Source organism: Phyllostomus hastatus, unplaced genomic scaffold, assembly GCF_019186645.2.
Source record: "Phyllostomus hastatus isolate PE091 unplaced genomic scaffold, TTU_PhHast_1.1 phas_contig_86, whole genome shotgun sequence".
In the NCBI taxonomy this organism is placed as follows: Eukaryota; Metazoa; Chordata; class Mammalia; order Chiroptera; family Phyllostomidae; genus Phyllostomus; species Phyllostomus hastatus.
The window spans coordinates 87,497,460-87,518,683 of NW_025333977.1; the positions used below are offsets into that span (position 1 = coordinate 87,497,460).

The following is a 21,224-nucleotide window of genomic DNA, read 5'->3' on the forward strand; positions in this document are numbered from 1 at the left end:
TGCTTACAAATCCATTATCAATGCTCAAGAGTATGAAAGTGTCTGCTTTCTTTATAGCTATTTCGAGTAAAAATGTTTTTGCTTTTTTTTGGTTAATTACACTTTAACTAATTTTACATATGCATTCCACCCCTAAGGCTTAGTAAGCAAATATAATTCTGAGTCTAATGTCAAATCAAGGCCTGACGACTTAAATAATTAACTTTTGGCTAGAGATTTGAAACTTTTTTTCTGACTTCTCTTCTGGGGAAAATAAACACGTGGGGTAGGAAAATAGAAATCTCATGCATATAATGTATGAATTTTTATTTCCATTTTTTACTACTTATTTTACTATTGTCCTTTACATATCTGAAGACTGTTGGTGCAAGAACATAAAAATGCATGAACTTGGTTTTCTCATAAAATGATTGTTCCATATAAAAATGTTATATATTTATACCATAATTAAACATGTAGTAATTGAACTAATTTCAAAAGTCTAATACATTGATGCAAATGAAGGTACAAGTTAACTGAATTTTAAGGAACAGATACTTGCTTAGCCTTTACCATTTTACGAGAAGTTGACCAAACTTTAAGAACAGAAGAAATTTACACTATACATCAAAGTGAGCAAATCTATTTCCTCCATTCCTTTCAGATTTACCACCTTCTTCTGCATGAAGATTTAGAACACACTCATTTTTAGAAAGAAATAAAGGGGAAGAAAGCTTCTCTTTGCAAATACAATGAATACAGCTTTTGCTCCCAGGAATTTGTCTTTTGGAAATGTAACTGTCATTCAACTGCATTAATAAATCACATACATCTCCCCTTCCTTTTTGGGATAATTTTGAGTGTGCTAGTCACTCAAATGTATGCTACAGTAAAGTGAGGGCAAGCTGTGATTAAGATGGGGTTAAACGCTCATCTCCCAGTACTGAATTTAAAAACACCTGGGCAGTTCCCCAAATGTTGACTTGATATGTACACATGGCATATATATTATAAAAACAAAGTGTAGTCCAAGTGTAGTTAAAATTCAAGGTTAGATGCACCAAAGAGGTCACACAGGCTACTTCTTTGCAGTTTTTCGATCTGGAGTTCCTAGGCCTGGGAGCCAGGTTCAGATTTCCTAACCTCAAACATTTGGATTTCCCTATTACTCCTCCCACCCAGCTTTGAGAATGCAGCGCTGTGTTAGTTTCTAGGCGTCCTGGCAGCCTCTGTTCTTTTTCTAGGCCTTGCTTCAGGTGAGGATGAAGTCAGCCCCCAAAGCTCAGGAGAAAAGACCTCCTAAGTAAGCTACTCTTTACCTTCTGGCTCCATTAGTTGGAGCCACTCAGCAGCCAATCCCTACCTGGCCCAGGGTGGCTTCTCCTTTCTGGAGAAAAGAGGATATAAAGAGAAACATCCATTTGATTGATCATCCTTTTTCAGCTCTGACAATTCGTGGGCCTCATCCTTCCATTGTCCACAACACTTCAGCTTTTCCCTGGGCCTGTTCCTGTAACACACGCACAGCTCTCCTAAATCTGAAGGTGCTAGTGGGCAAGTGAACTGTTCCTACACCTAGGGACTGGGTGACCACCATGTCACTTTTGTTCACTTCCTCTCACCAGCTTCTCCTCGAAGGGATTCTGCACCCTGGCAGCTCTCTTTCCTAACTACCCTTTTAGAATACCTAAAATGGCATCCACTGTCACTGTTCCCCTGAAATGTGATTCCAAAGGGCTGGAAAGGCATCCCTCCAAGATTTTCAGTTAAAGGGGTATCTTCCTCAACCCCCCATTCAAACAGGGTAGGAAAGATATTAGTGAATCCCCAACACATACACTTTAATGCCATCAAGAGGCCAGCCCATCCCACAAGTGACATAACTCCCCTTCCCCTTCATTCCCTGCAACTGTTACTCATCTTTATTATACAAATATTAGCCAACTCCACAATGAAATAAGAGGACCAGACTTTTATCCAATATAAATTTGTTTTTATTGAAGCAGCAGTCACATGACTTTATATCTAGCCTTTAGTTTAGGCCTGACAGTGAGCCAGCCCTAAGAAAAAAATGTCTTTTTGCACTAAAGAGACATTACATGTTTACATAACATCATCCAGTATTGGAAATGATCAAACTTAAACACATGTGTTGGTTACCTGGGAGGTACAGCCCCACTGTTTGTGGTGTTCATTTATTTTACAGATACTCCCAAAGACATTACTAGTGGGATGAAACTTAAGAGAAAATACAGCCACACCAAACCATGAACACAATAATCAAAGACAGCAGCTTATACATGTTTTTAAAATTTGTCCCTTTCAGGGTTGTGTTCTTTCTTTTCAAAGCAATGTCTGCAAAGCTTCTTCTACATCAAATCCAAAGGTTTCCAAGATGGAAGCTGCACCTCTCGGGGCTACACAATGGAGTAAGATCATTTGAAAGAACAAGAACTAATGTTCATATCTTGATTTTTAACAACAAAGATCCATGTGTCTCTAATTGGAGGAAAGATGGTGATGTGACTACATATTGCAGTGGCAAAATAAGCAAGGTGAGGAGAGCTGGGTACTGAAATAAAGACCACACACTTGTGAATTTTAATTTCATTTCCAGGCTAACCTACTTTTTATTTAATGCAAATTACAGTACCAGTTAACTATTTCCAAACCAAGTCACATAGAACGAAATGTATTTACAAGGGAATGGGGAAAGGGGGGAAAAAAAAACATTGAGCATACTTTTCACAAAAAAGTTTATATTTAAAATGAAAAAAAATCAGTCACAGAGGCATTCAAGTAGTAATAATGTTATACAGATTTTGCTTTTCCTTTATATCAAGACAGATTTGCACAAGTGTTTGCAATAGTTTGTATACAACCCACAGTCCTTTATATATATATATATATATGTATATAATAAATTTTGTTTAGATTTGTTTTAAAGATGGAAGTGGTCACGCTAATTGGTATGTGTACAGGCCCAAGTGATCCATCGGCAACACATTGATAAATGCAAATTTTACAGGCAAGCACATTTCATACATCTATCTGAATCTGCCTGTAGACAGATATAGTAAGAAAGAAAAATTAAAAATTAACACAAGGAAGTCTACTTTGTCAAGCTAACCCCTTATGTACTGGTTGTCATTTTGCTTTTATTGCAGAGGTGCAAAACGGAGCAACAAACTTGAACAAAACATCATAACCCTTGTGAAAATAATCCAAACCCCAGGGATTACTTCCAAAGCCTCTCAAATGTAGACCTTAGTCTGGGACTCTACTCTGCTTCTAGTTGTCTCTCTTATTTTCAGTGGCTCAGGTTTCTATCAGAAAAGACTGATTTTACTGTAAAGCATGCTTAATTTATTTTTCTACATAGGTGAGAAAGTGTTTGGCTCTGTGATTAGATGATCACTAACAAATACAACAAGAATCAGGTACAATTTTGGTTTAAAACAAAGAACCCCCCCCCCCGCCCCCCCGCCCCCAAGCTCCTGGGGATCTGGCATCAGCCACACTTCCTTTGGAAGATTCCAAAGTTAAATCCCTTAAAAAGGAAAGGGAAAAAAAAATGCCAGTGTCTTTATATCCACAGGGATAGAGAATATAATAGTCCTCTCAGAAACCTTTGCATTGGTGCAGACAAGATGACTGGTTAGGCAGGCTTTGTTAAAACACAAACCAAAAATATCTAAAAATTAAGAGGACTTTAAAAAATGACATGTCACTGGAAAGAAGGTGCAGTCTTCTGCCTTGCTGGAATGAACACACGATGTTTCAAAAATAGGAACCTTTGGTTTGGTAAAGTTTGTTTTTTCTTCTACTCAAGACATCTTATATGGAGTACTTGGAGGCAAAACAAACAATTTTGATTTTTTTTCAAAAAGGTCTTCATGATAGGTAGAGTAAGGAACTGATTTTTTTAAAAACGAAATTAAAATGACATTTCACTGAAAGGGGTGGAGGAGGTAGGAGGGTGGGAGGAGGCTCAGAGTTCCGGTGTTAAAACAGGAGTCCTCTCCTGGCTCGGAAGCACGCCATGCACTAACTGCTGGTAATCACACTACACAGCATTTCAGACTGTTGATTATCAAATCTGACACTATGAAGAAAATGATTTATAAAGTCAATTCTCTGTCTCCCATTTGTGAAGGCAGGAGATGAGGGGAGAGTGAACATGGACACCTGCTGCTTGTAAGACCCATGGTTAGGGTTTGAGAAAGAGATGAGCAAAATCTAACCGGTTGAAATCCTCCAGCTCTAGGGTTCCCTGGCACTACATAAGTCCCTGGATGACCCAAGTATGAAATGAAACCAGTCACTGCTACTGAGGAGGAAATGGGTGTTCAGAACCAGAACAAAGGCAGGGCTTGAGTGATATGAAATTATGAACGTGGTTTCCTGTTTCCACTCCAGAACATGGTATCACTGAAATTCACTGTGAAGGGCACAGACACTGTGTTATGAGTGAGCTATAATTTCAAAGGGAAAAGGGCAGGATAGGGAAACCAATTAAAATTTTAAAAATGAAAAACAAAAACAAAAACACAAAAACAAACAAAAAAAAACCCAAAACAAAAACCCAAACACATGGAAGCGAAGGCACTCCAAACTATATAGATACACTATACATTGCTAGAGTTATTGTTACAATAATACAGGCCGGTACCTACTGTACAGAGTTAAAACTATATGGCTTTAAAAAGCTCGTCTACATTTTTGTCTGATTATTAAACAGAATCACTGCCCTGAACAGTTAACTTTTTGCTCATTAATAACAGTTCCTGGGTCCACATATTTACATACAAAACAATAAAACTTAAAATTTAAAAACATTGAAAGAAAATATAATGTACAAGCTTGAATTTGGTGAGGAGCTTTTTATTATTAGTAGTAGTATTTACAAAAAGATATTCAGAGACCTGGATCTCACTTGTATAAAAGAGTTCTGTGATCCCGCCATGATCCTTGAGAAAGAAAAAAAATCATGCACCTCAGCCCTCACACACACAGTAAATGAGAAAAGCATCTAACTTCTCTCTGCTTCTTCTCTCACCCCATTTACTGGGGGTGGGGAGGGGAGTATTTTGTAAAACACAGATTTTTATGGAATCCAGCAAGTATACCAAATCTAGATTAGTGTCTGTGTCCAGATATTTAGCTGGGCAGTTTGGTCTGGAAGCAGGTCCATTTCTATCCTAGATCTGTTCTCCACCTTCTTCATAAATCCTCTCTGAAAATGATCTGTCAAAGCTGTTCCTTTAGGATCATGTTGCCAAATATGTTAAGACATCTTTCAAATCTTAATTAGCTCTCAAAGGCTCATTACGAAAAGTAAAATTCAATTTGGTTTGACTGAGTGTGTTTCCTTTCTCATGAACTCTGATACAACCAGAGGTCTGACAAACCCCCTTTGTGGCCTAAGAGCTCAGCTACACAGTGAGTGAAAACTAAGATGGCTCACAACTGCCTTTCTGGGTATTGGTTCACTTCAGCAGGCAGGAGGACTCTCTTGGAGAGTCATATACACTTGGGTGAGAAGCAGTCCAGGGTGTGGGGATCTGCATGAGGGCTGTCAAGAGACTCTACTTCCAAATCACCTGGAGGGCAAGACCCCCAACATGACCTAAAGGTGGCAATGAGAAGGGTGAAGGAAGGTAGGCTATACACAATCTAGGGCTCAGCTCAGTAGCCCTACAGTTCTCAGCTAACCTTGGAAGGTGTGCAGGGAAGGAGCAGGTCGGAGGGAAAGGCGGCCATCACTCAAGTGATCTTTAAATGTAAAGTACAACTGATTGTGCCTTAAAGATTCATAGGTCAAGTAATGGCCCTTAAGCACCAAGGCGACTAAGGTTCATTTTAGAGTATATAAGGCCCACATAAATGTCAACCTTAAAAGGATAAAACAAACTAGTTGTGAAAACCTATTTCCTCACTGCAAACATAATCCTTCAATCCTCCTTGCTTTCCAAGGAATATTGCTTTTTCTTCAAAAACAAGAGACTGATTCTTACACCATTCACTGATACACAAAACAGAAACAAAAACTCTTAACTGGATATGGGCGGAAACACTCTTTTCTCACTCTTCAAGCAGTCAATTTTGATACTGTGGACAAATAAAAACAAAACGAAAAAGGCAGTATTGAATCTAAGTATATATAACACATATATACACATTTATATAATTTACTTTCCTATAAATTCAGCAGGTACAAATGACTTTTGTTTGTATCATTTTGATGTGTTTTTAATATTCCTCCAACTGAAATCACAATGGCCTATCTGACATGCATCAATAAATAAAATTTAAAAAGCATGAGGTTAAAAAAACTGATATTAAATACAGATTCTAGATCTGGATTTAAAATTAGAACTATGTATAGAACGTGGCAATTTCTGCAAGCTGAATCTGTAATTTAAAAATATGAAAAATAAACCAGTAGACTGTTACAGTTCACATTATTTAACTATAATGTCTTCTCAAGTGTATCTTTCCAGGGGAAGCATTTTAGGAAAAAATCTGGACTAGTTCATTCACAGTGGTGAGATCGTCCCTGGTTTGTCCCCTTCTTCCAGGTTCATTGGCTTTCGACCTCTGCAGCCAGAGTGGCCGGCTCAACACCCTCTTCAGTCTTTCCCTAGGTCACTAGTTTAAACCTGTACTAAGATTTGCAGAGAACCTTTGGTCAGGCAAACAAAGATCCATCTGCGGAGCAGGCATGCTCTTCCCTCGACAGTTCCTATGCAAGTTTCTCCACCACTAGCACTGATTACGAGCATAACAAAACTTAACAAATCAATCAGGAATCTTCCCCTTATAGTTTCTAATTTTATTGACCTCCCTGGGTTACAAACAATACACATTTCCTTATTTTTTGTCTGCCGCACCTGCCACCAACAGGCCAAAGGCAAGTCTTCAAACATCCGAGGATATGGATTAATTTTACAAGTGACATTTAAGTCCCCACTGAGTTAACACCTGCTAAGCTCCCAACCAATTTCAAGCTGTGCACTATATACCAAAGTCTTCCACTTGACTTGAAAAAGAAAACAAAGTTTAAAAAAACTTCAGCACAAAGTTTTCTTCTTTTGTGGAAGGGGCATGAAGCAGGAGACCTGTTTTTAAAGTATACAACAGCAGACTTTTGATAAAAAGATTGTGGTGGGAGAGAGGCTGTGTGTTCTAGTGCTCCGCTTTCCCCTCCCCCCTCCCCCCCCTCCCCTGGATCTTCCTCAAACAATGAAACTGGTTTGTATTTCTGGATATTTTACAAGGTTAAATAAGAACAACAACAATAATAAAAAAATAAACACTAAAATGAACAGGCTTTTTTTTCCTCTTTTTAATTTTCTTTCCAAACGTGACCAGTGTTGCTGAGTGACACTCAAGTAACTGGTGGTTTCTCCTGTGCTGCTGGTTGCTCGGGACTGTTCAGGTGGAGTTGGAAGCTGATGCAGAAGCAGCGTTATTGGTCTGTACACGGTCTCCAGCATTAGCATCTGCAAATCAAAAGTCCCAAGAGAGAGCATGAGCAATGCTGTAAGACCCCAGAGAGAAAAGCACCCTGCTTCAGGCTGTGAGCTGTGTGGTATTCCAAGTTGTATATGAAATGTTTTAAATATGGCCAATACTATGAAGTCTGAATTTCTTTCTGCTTGGAGCTAAGCCCATGCCTTGGCCTGGTCCTGGTGCAGGATGATATTGCCTTTCAGTAAGTTACAGACTCGGAGAGCCAGAGACCATTTCTATCAAAGCTCTTGTTCCAGGTGGGATTAACTGTATATGAATACACAGTTGGAGTCTAGCTCACTTGAAATGCGCAGCTGGGAAAACCTCATTAAAAAGTTCTAAACCATGCCATCTGTCTAACTGGGTAAATTGGGTGGAAGCAATGAAGGTAATATGGTCAGTGTTGAGAGGCAGAAGTGCTATGTGTGAATCAAACTCAACTGTTTACTTTCTAAGTACAATCCATCTTCGTTCACAGAAATGCAAGACAATCAGCTAAAAAGGAATAGCCACTGTAGCATCAATTCACTTAATTCAATGAAGTATCTTATTGTCAAATATCTTGGCATTGAGCTTATTTTGCCTAACGCTTAGGAAATATGTGTAACTTTATTGGATCTTTTAAAGGTCCAATATTATTTCATAATATCCATGAGCAGGCATTTGTGTCCATACTAGCTGTTCAACTCTGGTAGGCAATAGATTGCTATTTCAATGACTTAAATTGCACCTCTGTCATCTCACAGATGACTGGGAATATTGTGCTTGGCAAATTTCTCCCAAATGCTTCATGCAAAGCCCTGAGCGGCAAGACAGGTGGTTTGACTGGGAGGGACAACTTCCAAGAGCCATCTCCCCAAAAGTCACACTATCCTTGGCTATCAAGGCCGGTGACACCAAAAGAGACCCAGAGGTTCTCTCTCTCTAGAGATTGCCGTTCTCTTATATCCTATGATGAATAAACAATGTCATGACTGAATGCAACATTCGGTCCTTTGATTTTTCCACTTTGAATTTGTAATTGGAGTGAGAAACGAAAGACCCCAAGGACACACAGGAACTTTCAAAAACTAGCTGTTCAGTTTATAATTTCACTGATTTCCTACGCTCGAAACAATCTGTACATTTAAATCAGACTTTGGAGAAGAAATATTTCCTCTCTTAATTTGAATGGTTATATTTAATTCACTTAATTTTCTTCAAAGCAGCTATAGCTGCTTCTCCTCCTGTCTTCATGCAAATGATTGTAGACCTTATGGCATCTGGGTCCATGTATTAGTTTACTGCTCATGGCATGGATCCACATTCTCTCACTGGTACCACACACAAACAGGTGGCAGGAGAGAGTATATAATATAGAACCTACTCTCCAAAGGCAGGTGACCAGCCTTTTTTTCTAAAAGTTAGTAAGTATCTATGTCTAATGAATGCTTCATTCATGACTCCTGGTCCTTCTTGGATATGCCTTACTTAGCAGAAGTTTTACTCTCAATGATCACATAAATTCTGTGCATCAAGAATAACCTAACATCAATTCCCATCCAGGGCACAAGTTCCTGTAAGGCTTTTCTAAGAAAAACATTCATTTTCATAATTCAGGCATAGGCTGCATTAAACAACAGTCCAGAGAAAGCCTAAGAGGCCACAGAGCTATTTCAAGACTGATAACATTCCTCACAAAAATCCTGGGTAGATGACACTCAGTACCAATGCACAATCATCATCAAACAGCACTTCTCTTCCACTTCCAGTTTCTGAACATGACAGGTAAAACTGTCATGTTCTGATTTTCCCCAGGAGTTAAGAGATTCACTAATCATAAGGAATCTGTCCTGCTTGCTCATGATATCAACACATATACCAGCACTGTTAGCAGCCCTGGCCATGGCAGCCATCAATCAGCTCTATCAGCCAACACCTGCTAAGACTTAGCTACTTGGTCATCCAGCCCATTATGTTAATTTGGTCTCTGGCAAAATCCCTTTTAAATGGCAAATGCCCTTTCGCTGGCAACTACTTGTGAGCTTATGACATTCCCCAAACTAGCCCCACCTTCCTTGGATAAATTCAAAGACTGCTTGCATAATCATAATAAAAAGCACAAGCCTTATAAGTGGGCATATAAACAAAAATGAATTTACCTCCTGAACAATACAATTTGAAAACACACTCATGCTCCTCAGAATTGTAATTTAATGATATCATTTTTTCTATGAATTATTTCCAAATCAGTTGATGAGTAAAATTTTAACAGTTAAATTATTTTAGTTACAAATATTCTTGATACCTAATGTCACAGCACTGTGTTCATCAAAAAAACAAAAATTCCCTTTGCTTAATGCAATGACATACACTTTCAATAAAATTACACGTGTCTTTGCTGAGAAAAAGAAGACTCCTCTTTTTTTCCAGACAAAGTGTAGGGAGGAGAAAAGCAAAACAAAACAAAAATGTGAAGCGCTACAAACTCTACAAAAATGTGAAGTTCCAACAGATCACTTGGCTTACTGACTGAACAAAACTACACTTTGTAAATAATTCTCTGTACAAGCTACTTTTGTTCCCAATGTCAATTCTGTAAACTTATTTTACATAATTGAATTAATATGGACTTTCTATAATAATTATGCTCATTAATTTAAAATTCTGATAAATTGTCACTTCATTTGGATGTTTATGGTAATTTCTGTAACTTTTCTTCTCAAGCATTTAAATAGTAACTCTTTAAAAGCAGCAAAGCTTATTCTGCTTTACCTGCATTCCCTTCCCTGGTAACAGTGATATCACCTGCCATCACGGTTTATAGAATGGGCTAAAATCTCTTGATTATAAAACATCCAATCTAACTATGAATCACCAAAGACTGAGTGCACAGTTTCTTGTTTTAGTCTTGAGAGATGCTCATCTGATATCCATAGTGACAATCTTTCTTAAACCTAATCCAATTCTACAACTATTTATTGAGTATGAGATCTAATTGTACAACTTAACAGCTGTGTGATTTTAGAACAAGTTACTTAACCTCTCTACCCCTCAATTTCTTCATCTGTAAAATGGTGGTAATACTACCTGTTTATGAAGTATGGCCTACAAAGTGCTTAGCATAGTACCTGGCTTATAGTAATTGTTTAATAAATAGAAAGGTAAAAGAGGCATCAAAAAATAGTTGAGTGTGACTCTAATAATCACCATCACCACCATAATAAATATCAGTGACAGCAGTTAACACCTGAGTGCTTATTACCAATGTGCAAGATATCATAGTAAATGCACACGGCAGGTATGTCATTAAGCCCACACAGCAACCCCAAGAAAAAGGTACTTATTGCCTCTATTTTGCAAATGGCAAAATGGAAGCTCAAAGAGATTAAGTAATATGTCTAATACTGCAGGGTTAACAAGTGGGAGAGCTGAGCACAAAGGGAGCAGAGGAAGAGACTGGTGACTTTTAGGGATAGTAGGAAGCAGCAGCAAAGATTTCCTAGCAAAGGGAGAAAAGAACTTAGTTTCATTCAAACCTAACCCCTACATAATCCACTGTGATTTCTAGAAGCCTATTTTTATTACCTAAAAGGATTACTACATTGAACAGATCAGTGAATTTATGTTAAGAATTAAAGGTATATTTATTTTATTTTCTAATTTTCAAACAGTCTGTATGGGGTACACAGAAATACAAGCGTTTTGGAAAGAACTATAGAGCTGATAGTTCTATAGACTTCTCAGCTTCCTAGAAACCAATGCCCATTACCACCCCTCTAATGCTGCTACAGTACATACAAACAAATGAGCAAACCGAGGATGTCCCAGAGGGGGAATGAAGAAGAGAGTAATTAGCTTTGGGGGAGGAAAGTATAACATCATCCTTATACATGGTGATAGCCACCTTGCAAGATGGCTTCAACATGTCATGACTCTTGGTGCCCTAATGTAGCCCCTTCCCTCAGTGAATAACATTGGCCTGTCAATAGAATATTACAGAAATAATGATGTGTAACTTCCAAGAATAGGACATAAAAGACACTGTGGCTTCCACCTTGTCCTCCTCTTGGATCATGTGGTCTAGGAGAAGGCAGCTGCCATAATGTGAGACACTCCAGGAGCACTATGGAGAGGTACACATGGTGAAGGACTAAGGCCTCCTGCCAACAGCTCTCACAGACTCACCAACCACATAAACAAACCATCCTGCAAGTATATCTTCCAGCCCCACACAAGCCTTCAGATGTTTTTGCAGACCTGGCTGACTTTTGATTGTAACCTCATAAGATATCCTGACCTAGAACCATAGCTAGGTTGCTTCTGAATTCCTAACCCACAGAAACTATATTTATCCTTGTTTTAAGCTGCTAAATGCTAGTGTATCTTGATATATAGCAATAGACAATCAACATACACATATGTCAAAGAACCTGAATGACAGGGTTTATGCTCAAAAGCTCATGAGAGCACCACTGATCAAGTCCCTCTTGGGGTGGCACAAGACAAAGTAGCTTTTAGTCCTATCAATAACAGAACTGAAATTCAGACACCAGTAAGTCAAATGGTCCACCAGCAAACCTGGAGGGCTTGTCAACAAGACTGTTCCTATTGGATGTGCCAGAAGCAGAGGTCTTAGTTGCTCTGAGTAGGAAACTGAAGGCCATGAAGACACAGGAAACATTTTCATCTTTTAAGTTAAAAAATACCAATTTAGGAATAAAGAATAAGAAAAGGCATAGAACATAAGTAGCTGACTTCAGGCAAGAAACCAAGGAATACTTGAAGAGCACCTTAAGGGCTGAGTGATAGGACACTCACCAACTTAAAAAAATTTTATATTATTTTTGGAGGTGTGGCAAAAAACCCTGGCATAAAATTTTTGTCTTAATAGCAGAGAATATGTTTTGAATAAAAAGAAACAATTTCCTAGAAGTGATACTTAGCACTGCTCTGGTGAAATGATGACTAAGCTGGCTTGACTTTAGGCATCTATACAGGGTAGGGAAAAAGTAGGTTTACAGTTGTTTATATGGAAAATGATACAATAATAAATAAGAGTATAAGAATACTGTTTGATGTAGTCACAACTGTAATCCTACTTTTGCCCCATTGTGTATATATTAACTCACCAAATGAACCTGAAACCCTAACATGGGATAGGTACCACCTCACTGGTGTCAGTGAGTTGCTCAAACCAGCACATGTGGATGGAAGCCAATGTGGGGGAAGTAGATAAAGTGCTGTACCCTAAAAAAGACAGCCATGTTCTTTCACTACCAAGTTGGTAACACCTAACAGTAAACATATGTACCCTGTACCTCTAACCCACTCTCAGCTGGCTAATGTTAAGGTAATGGAAAAATGGAAAAAATGTGTATTGCCAGTGGGCAGTGTAAACTGGTACAAGCTTTCTGGAAGGAAGTCTGACAATATGTATCAAATTTTTACACCTTTTGGCTTAGCAATTCTACTTCCAAAAAGTGGGACACAACCCAAATGTTCAAGAATAAGGAATTAGTTACATTATGATACAGATTTAGAATATCAGTTGAATACCATATAGCCATATACCCCCACACCCCAAATAACATATATACATGTTATAAGCCCATTCATATATCAACTGAAATATAAAATGTTACCTTTGATTATCTATGGAATTCAGAATATGGAAGATTTTCTCCCCTAAAATAACTATATATTATGTAATTAATAGAAGAAATATCCTTTTAAAAGCTATATACTTTTTATGAAATTCCACATACATTTAGGTTAAGATAGACAGAAAACAAAAAGGATAGGGCTGGGAAGAGGGACACCTGAAGGCATGAATACATTGCAGACTACAACTAAACAGGATATGAAGCAGCTTTAGTTGCACAGTAAAAGTAGTGTAGAAAAACAGTACATGGGGAGTGGAAGATGGCATGGTAATTGTCATTTTAGAAGTGTGAGAATTTGATACACTGACTTAACATTTCACCTCTCAAAATCAGTAGAAACAAACAATATGAGAAATTATTCTGGGTTTAAGGTGTTCAACTAGAAAGAACTGGTTGGTGAGAGAGAAGGTGACAGGAATTCTGGGGTGAAAGTAACTGTAATAGTTAAGGAAAGGGGATCACTGGCTCTGGCTAAACCTGAACCATGACTTCAGCAAAATGAATGTCAAAGTTCAGAGAACCAACAGATAAGATTTTACAGCTACAGTCTTCAAAAACAGGCTAGTAACTGACAAGAAGTAGGAAAGTATAAAAAACAAAATTCTGACCAAGCAATTAATTGCAAATAATCTCAATGCAAAATAGAGAAGAACCAAAGAAATCAGCCTAAAGAGTTTTCTCATCTGACCTCATATTAAAAACATATAACTTCAAGAGGAAGGGCACACACAGCCAAGGAAGAATAGAAAATAACAATGTGAACCTGTAAGAACAGGCCAGGATTGGTTTATACAGGGTAACAGCAAAAGGTTTTCAAAGCCAGTTCAAGAGAAGTTAAGCACCCTGACCAGGTAAAAAGACAGAGAAGACAGACCTTGTCCAACTCCTATCATGATTCCCTTTTCTGTTAGAATGGTTTTCAACCTGGAAAGGATATAACAAAAATCCTAATAAACAAAATGCAGCCCAAGCAAAGCAAGGGCAATCTACCCATGTAATTGCCTTTAAACACAGAACCTATATTTGCAAGAAACAAATTCTAGCATGGACTACAGAAATTCACAGCTTACAAATATTTAGGCACTAGAAATTTCCCTAAGTCTTAAAAAAGGTTTGTTTTCATCTTTGATAGTTAAACTTTTTGATAAAAAAAGTCTGAAAGTTTTCTCGACAACAGCCAAATATTTTACAAAGTTTTTAATAACATTACTATATATATTGTAAGGTTGGTCTGTTGCTAAGCAAACAACAAGAGGGATAACCAATTACCCAGAGACCATCAGAAGAATAATAAATCTTTAGTAAGCTTTGCCTGGTCCCATTTAAATTATTTTATCAGTAATTTTAAGGAAGGCAAAAACAAAACAAAACAATCTCCAGTAGGCTCTGCCTTGTTCTGTTTGATAGACCTTATTAGTTGCTTGGATAGAGGCAAAAAATTGATGTGTTGATGAAAATGTGCAGATAATATACAATTATATAGAAAACCTAATACCCAGACACTTTAGAACAGGTTAGGATTTAAAATTCTCCTTAGTATGGAGGGGATGTTAGCCACTATTAAAATTTGAAGTACATGTGTGTACAAACTGGGTTGGTTCTATGTAACTCCAAGGCAGAATCACTGAGTGGAAGAAGGTACAGGGGAACAAATTTCAGGGTGAAAAAAGGATAAACTTTGTCATAGAGTGATAGAAAATGGACTGTGCTCATTCTTCTGGAAATGAGCTTCCAGTTACTGAATATAACATAAGCATGGGATAGATGACTAGTTCTCAGTAGATATGAGAGGTGAACAGAAATCAGTTTTCAAACTAGTTTTAATAAAAGAACCACGACACTGAAAGAAAGACTGAGTAAAGAAAGACTTCTCACCCTGGCTGGCGTAGCTCAGTGGATTGAGCGCGGGCTGGGAACCAAAGTGTCCCAGGTTCGATCCCCAGCCAGGGTACATTGCTGGGTTGCAGGCCATGACCCCCAGCAACCACACATTGATGTTTCTCTCTCTCTCTCTCTCTCTCTCCCCCCTCTCTAAAAATAAATAAATAAAATCTTTAAAAAAAAAAAAAAGAAAGACTTCTCCTTACCCAGAAGAGTGATATGCAAAACAAATAAAGAGAAAAACTGTTCTAGTTGAAATTCCTTACCATACCTCACACCTAACTATTCTGGAATCAGATCAGGTGACCTTTGAAGTGGTTCAAATTTGATTAGTAACACTATAGTTTCTCAAGATTTATTACTCTAGATGGTCTAGATGAATGGTCTCTCAAACGGAGTGAATGAGAGGATCTATTGGTGTGGAGGATATCAGAACATAAATGCACACACATATATACAAAATTATATTTTATGGGTTGAAAGTAGTAGTACCTGTAATTTTTAAGAGTTTGTCATGTTAGCCAGAGCCATGATAAACATGCTCCCAGAAACTGAGGTATTTTAACAACAATTTAAAAAGAATGCAAACATTGAGAGGAAAAAAAACCCCATTCATACCCACTAATTTAATATTACTGTTTTAATTTTTGTATATTTCTAGCTAGTCCCTATCCAAATGCAAACCGGCATTTTGCGAATTATCAACAAGGTGCATAAGGTTTTTAAAGATTTTCTCAACATAAATCAAGAGGAATATTTCCACAAGGGTCTATAAGCTTTTTAATATTTTATGGTTACATAAAAATGGAGATTCATAATATATTAAAACAATTTCCTACTGCTGACCATTCAAATCAGACTGGCTCTCCTTTTTGTTATATAATAATTACTCCTATTCCTATCTCTGACAACAAATAGAAAAAAGTACATGGTAGCTTTTTTCCTTCTCTTAGATGTATCCTGAAGATAAGATCCCTAAAGTGGGATCAGTGACCTAAAAAGTATGAACTTGAATGATTCTTATTATATACACAGTAATGCTTTTCAATGGTCTTAATCAATTCACCTGTAGTCAAACCCTAAGCACTCTGTCTGTACATTTTGCATCTTACTTTTTGTAACTATGCAGTGTGTAGTTACTATCCCTGTTTTATGGCTAAAGGAAATGAAGCTAAGGGAGGCAACAGAGAGAATGTATAATAAGGTCTTATTAAAGAATATAATTCACACCACCAAATTCTTATTAAACACACACACACACACACACACACACACACACACACACACACTTATTTAAATACAGGCAGCCATTAATATTATATGGTCAATCCATTCATCTAAATCAGCATTTCCTGAGGTATGTTTGATGACAGACTTGGCTCTCACTACTTTGGCCCCAAAGATGACTTTTCCTTTAACTATACTGTGGTGTTAGGCCTTTGGCTTACACTGAGGGATACTTAGAAAGAAAGTAACCATATGAAACTCACTATTACATTTACTGTTGAAATAGTAATGAGAATTTCATTAACTGTATTTCTTACAATACCAAATCCAAGGGCCTCAGGGATCAATACTTTTCAAACAGCCGGGCCAGAAAGGAGTACTTTTAATCTAATAAACAATGGGAAATTTTATCAGATAACATTTATTTACTTTTGCCACTAGGAAGCTCAGAACATTTGAAATCCTCTTTGGTAGCTCTTAAGATATTCAGGGCATTCATTTCTCTTAACTAATTTTAGCTCTGCTCTGAGCCTACCATTCCTCTACTAAATTTCCCCTGCCATGATTTACTTCAGCTTTGAAGTCAACTCTCAGGATCACAGTTCAATGCCAGTTTCCACACAATATGTGGAAATCTGATTTCAATAGCCATTAAGAATATATAGATATAGTAAATGTATGTATGCATGTTTGTGTATATACACATACACGTAAAGCAACAAAATATTTTTTTTGGTAACTACTATAACCTGAATCAAAGCAACATAAAAATAAGTTTACACTAGCCTCCTACTACTAAGCAGACATATTGCCTAAAAACCTTAGTTTAATTTAACTAGTTTAGTATATCACTTGAGAAAATAATTTAAAATTACCTAAACTTACCAATCATAATTCTTATTTTTATTCACAGTCTAAAGCAATTTTAACAAAACTCTGGGAACTAGTTTAACAATCAAATGCAGTTAGTTCAGGGTTAGGGTCTATTTCAAGTTTTGAACAATTAACGTAATCCAACTTGTGATTTAGCAAGTTTATTAATAGCTCATCTAAGCAATCCACCTCCTTCTAAATAAATAGGTCACATATGGATTTTAAAAACCCTGTATTTTACATTAAAAAATTTTAAAGCACATTTCAGTACATTTAGTTTTTATAAAATGGCTCTAGGAGAGCACTGCCACTCATTTCACAGAAATGAGAAAACTAGTAGGACAATACTAAAATTAATAAAGTTCAAATGACTTTCTCAAGGTAGCATATGGTAAGAGAACTAGAAGTAGAGAAGAGACCTTTCTTTCCAGACTTCTGGAACAAAGGTGGGACATGGACTAGCATGAAATGTTTTTAATCCTTACTAGCAACATTCCAAAAGATTAAGATTGGACAGGAGATGGATTTTGACCTTACTGTCTAATAATGAAAGATTTTTACCTCCTGTAGCATAAATGCCCTTAGGCAAAAATGGTCCTGATCCAATTTAGTTTAATGTAATAGATGGTTTAATAAAAATAAAGTCATCTCCTGACATCTGCTTTTTGTAAGAACAAAGGCAATACCAAATTCTGCTTTTGTAAGAACAAAGGGAATACCAAAATCTGAGCCTGTGCTACCTAGTATATTTCTATCTTCGTTTTAAACAGCATCCATGCATTCTTTGGAGGACCTTCAACTGACTCAAGGGTTGGGTATTTTCAGATATCTGTAACAACAGTGATTTGTACTAAATCAGACCCCACCACTGACTGACTGTGGGGCCAGCAGTACACTTACTGTACCCTGGCAGACCATGAGGATTTTGTGGGGTGTTTTTTTTTTTTTTTAATAGGCAAGATCTAGTCACATTGTGATCTTAGATAAAGATACCTGCATTGCAGTTTTAGCCCTGTCGAATGCTTAAACTCACTGATCTATATTTTATGCTTCCTAAAAATTTGCCTCTCAGTATACTAATGTAATTTACATTTAGGTTATTGGAATCAAAGTGATTATCTTCAGTAACATTATTTTTGTACAGCTTCTCATTTTATATCAGATATATACAGTCTGTCCACAAGGTATCCAGCCATATAATATGAAAAATAGAGACATTTATTGAAGAAGATACAAGAAACATTGTATACACGGCAATGTTACCTCAATCCCCTTCAAAGTAGGCACCTTGGGACCTCACACAGTTCTCCCAACTGCCATCAGCTGCCCTGTTGTATCTTCCTGAATCTCACTGACTGTCTGAAATCTCTTCCCTTTCAAAGGAGATTTTAGTTTTGGGAAAAGCCAGAAGTTGCAGGGCAAATCTGGGGTGTAGAAGGGCTGAGTCACCTGGGTGATTTGATGTTTCACCAAAAAACTCTGCACAAGACATGATATGTGAACAGGTGCATTGTGATGAAGGTACCAATCACCATGCCCATAGCTGTGGCCTTCTGAATCATCTGAATAGTTTCTGTAGAGGAATGTTCAAGCTTAATGCTCAATTTGATGTCGATTCATTGCTCTACTTGCTCAGTCATTTTGAATGTGATGGCCACACAGTACACATGCTCATTCAATGGCAACTACCACCCCCACTGACTAGTGCAGTGAGGTCACCATTGTTCATGCATGCTAACTCCAGTCCACTCTCCTTGGCTGCCAGGTTACATCGATGTTACACAAACCATTCTCGTTATAAAAACAATGGCTGGACTATTTCCAGACCTTATATTAATCAATAAATCATATGGACAGCATGACTTTTAAAATAACAAAAAATTTAAATTATAGTAAGATATTTACACCTTACATAAAAAGTATTTGTGGGGTCCTTCAGTGCTTTTTGAAAATAAAACACTATTTTATTTACATTTATTCATTCATATGGCTGTGCTGTTACTAGTACTTAAAGGTATGAAATGTTCACATGTAGCAGAAGATATGAAATGGAGGTAATCACGTCTATTTAAAAAAAAAAGTTTTTACAGAAGAGACTTGGTGTGTTCTCACCTGAGGCTGCTGTGGCATTTGTAGGGGTTGAAGCAGCTGCTTGAATCCGAGCATGAGGAGGAATAAGGATTGTAGCTAGAGGTGGATTACTTGACAGTTCTAAAGAAAAGGTAAGACATATATGTTAGAGCTCACTTTTAACTTTATAAGTGAAATTACAGGTAACAATTAAGATACTATAATAAAAACACTGATTTAATAGAAAAAACAAAAGATGTGATAAGCCTGCATCTGAACTAAATCAATGAGCTACAGAGAAAACACACAGAAATGTTGCTGACACATAATCAAGGCACTCTCTGTTAAAATTAGAATATGCCTGAGCACTAAACCTATCTGGAAGAAGGTACTGGCCAAAAGTTTGAGAATAAGCATTAGTAAGATTTACTTCCATCCTTCATTAACTTAAATACAAGTTTTCCCAAACTACTCTGACAATATGTGACTGCAGAAATTGAGGGTGATGGTGTCAGAGAAAAAAGAATGTGACTACAGTTTGTGTGTCTGCATGTGTTAGCACTCCTAACTGTAAGCAAACAACCTACCCAGTTGTTTATAAGACAAGGGCAGATACGATCTACCCAAATGCTAGTAGAAACAGGATTTAACGGTCATCTCTGTAAAGTCTCACTGCTTTTACTAAGAATGTCTTAATTCTATCTTGTTTTTAACTCAGTAAGGTTGTTATATTGTTACGTTTAAAAAATATATTTTCTTCATTATGCTATTACAGTTGTCCCAATTTCCCCCCCTTTGCCCACCTCCGTCTGGTACACCCACTGCCTCCAGCAATCACGCCCTTAGTTAATGTCCACAGGTCATACATATAAGTTCTTTGGCTCCTTCATTTCCTATACTATTCATAACATCCTCCTGTCTATTTTGTACCTACCATTTATGTTTCTTACTCCCTGTGCTTCCCAGTACCTATTCTTTCCTTTCCCCTGCCCAGTTAATAACCCTCCAAATGATCCCCTTATCTATGAGTCTGTTCCTGTTCTGGTTGTTCACTATGTTTATTTTTTAAGATTCGGTTGCTGACAGTTGTAAATTTGTTGTCATTTTAATATTCATAGTTTTGATCTTTTTCTTAAATAAGTCCCCTTAACATTTCATGTAATAATGGCTTGATGATGATGAACTCCTTTAGCTTTACCTGGTCTGGGAAGCATTTTATCTGATCTTTAATTAAAAATGATAGCTTTGCTGGATAGAGTAATCTAGGTTGTAGGTCCCTGCTTTTCATTACTTTGAATACTTCTTGCCAGTCCCTTCTAGCCTGCAAAGTTTCTTTGAGAAATCAGCTGAAAATCTTATGAAAACTCTTTTGTAGGTAACTAACTCTCTTCTTTTCTCTTGCTATTTTTAAGATTCTCTCTTTATTTTTACCTTTGGCATTTTAATTATGATGTGTCTTGGTGTGTTCCTCTTTGAGTCCAACTTGTTTGGGATTCGCTGTGCTTCCTGAACTTGTATGTCTATTTCCTTCGCCAAATTAGGGAAGTTTTTTTTTCATTATTTTTTCAAATAAGTTTTAAATTTCTTGCCCTTCCTCTTTTCCTTCTGGCATCCCTATGATTTGGATGTCGGTATGTTTGGAGATTGTCCCAGAGGCACCTTATACTATCCTTGTTTTCTCAAATTCTTTCTTTTTTCTTGCTGTTCTGGCTGAATGCTTATTTCTTATGTTCCAAATCGTTGATTTGAATCCTGGCTTCATCTCCTGCACTGTTGGTTCCCCACAGACTTTTATTTTACTTAGGGTAACCTTAATTTCTTCCTGTCTTTTTTGTTTTATTGCCATACTCAATGAGTTCTTTGAGAACCCTGATCACCAATGTTTTGAACTCTACATCTGATAGGTTGGCTATATTCATTTCGTTTAATTCTTTTTCTGGAAATTTGCTCTGTTCTTTCATTTGGGCCATATTTCCTTGTCTCCTCAATTTGGCAGCCTCACCGTGTTTTGTTTCTATGTATTAGGTAGAGCTG

At 37.2% G+C, this 21,224-nt stretch overlaps 1 protein-coding gene across 2 annotated transcripts in view; it reads right to left on the reverse strand.

Annotated features, from left to right (window-relative positions):
* Window positions 1-2,578: 2,578 nt before the first annotated feature.
* Window positions 2,579-21,224, reverse strand: part of GSK3B (glycogen synthase kinase 3 beta) — a 209,080-nt gene continuing 190,434 nt past the window's right edge. For both annotated transcript variants that reach the window (XM_045851731.1, XM_045851730.1), the window contains 2 exons: window positions 19,233-19,331; window positions 2,579-7,484 (listed from right to left, as the gene is read on the reverse strand). In XM_045851731.1, coding sequence (XP_045707687.1) covers window positions 7,417-7,484; window positions 19,233-19,331 — 167 coding nt within the window. In that variant the 3' untranslated portion in view covers window positions 2,579-7,416. The remainder of the gene's footprint in view (window positions 7,485-19,232; window positions 19,332-21,224) is intronic.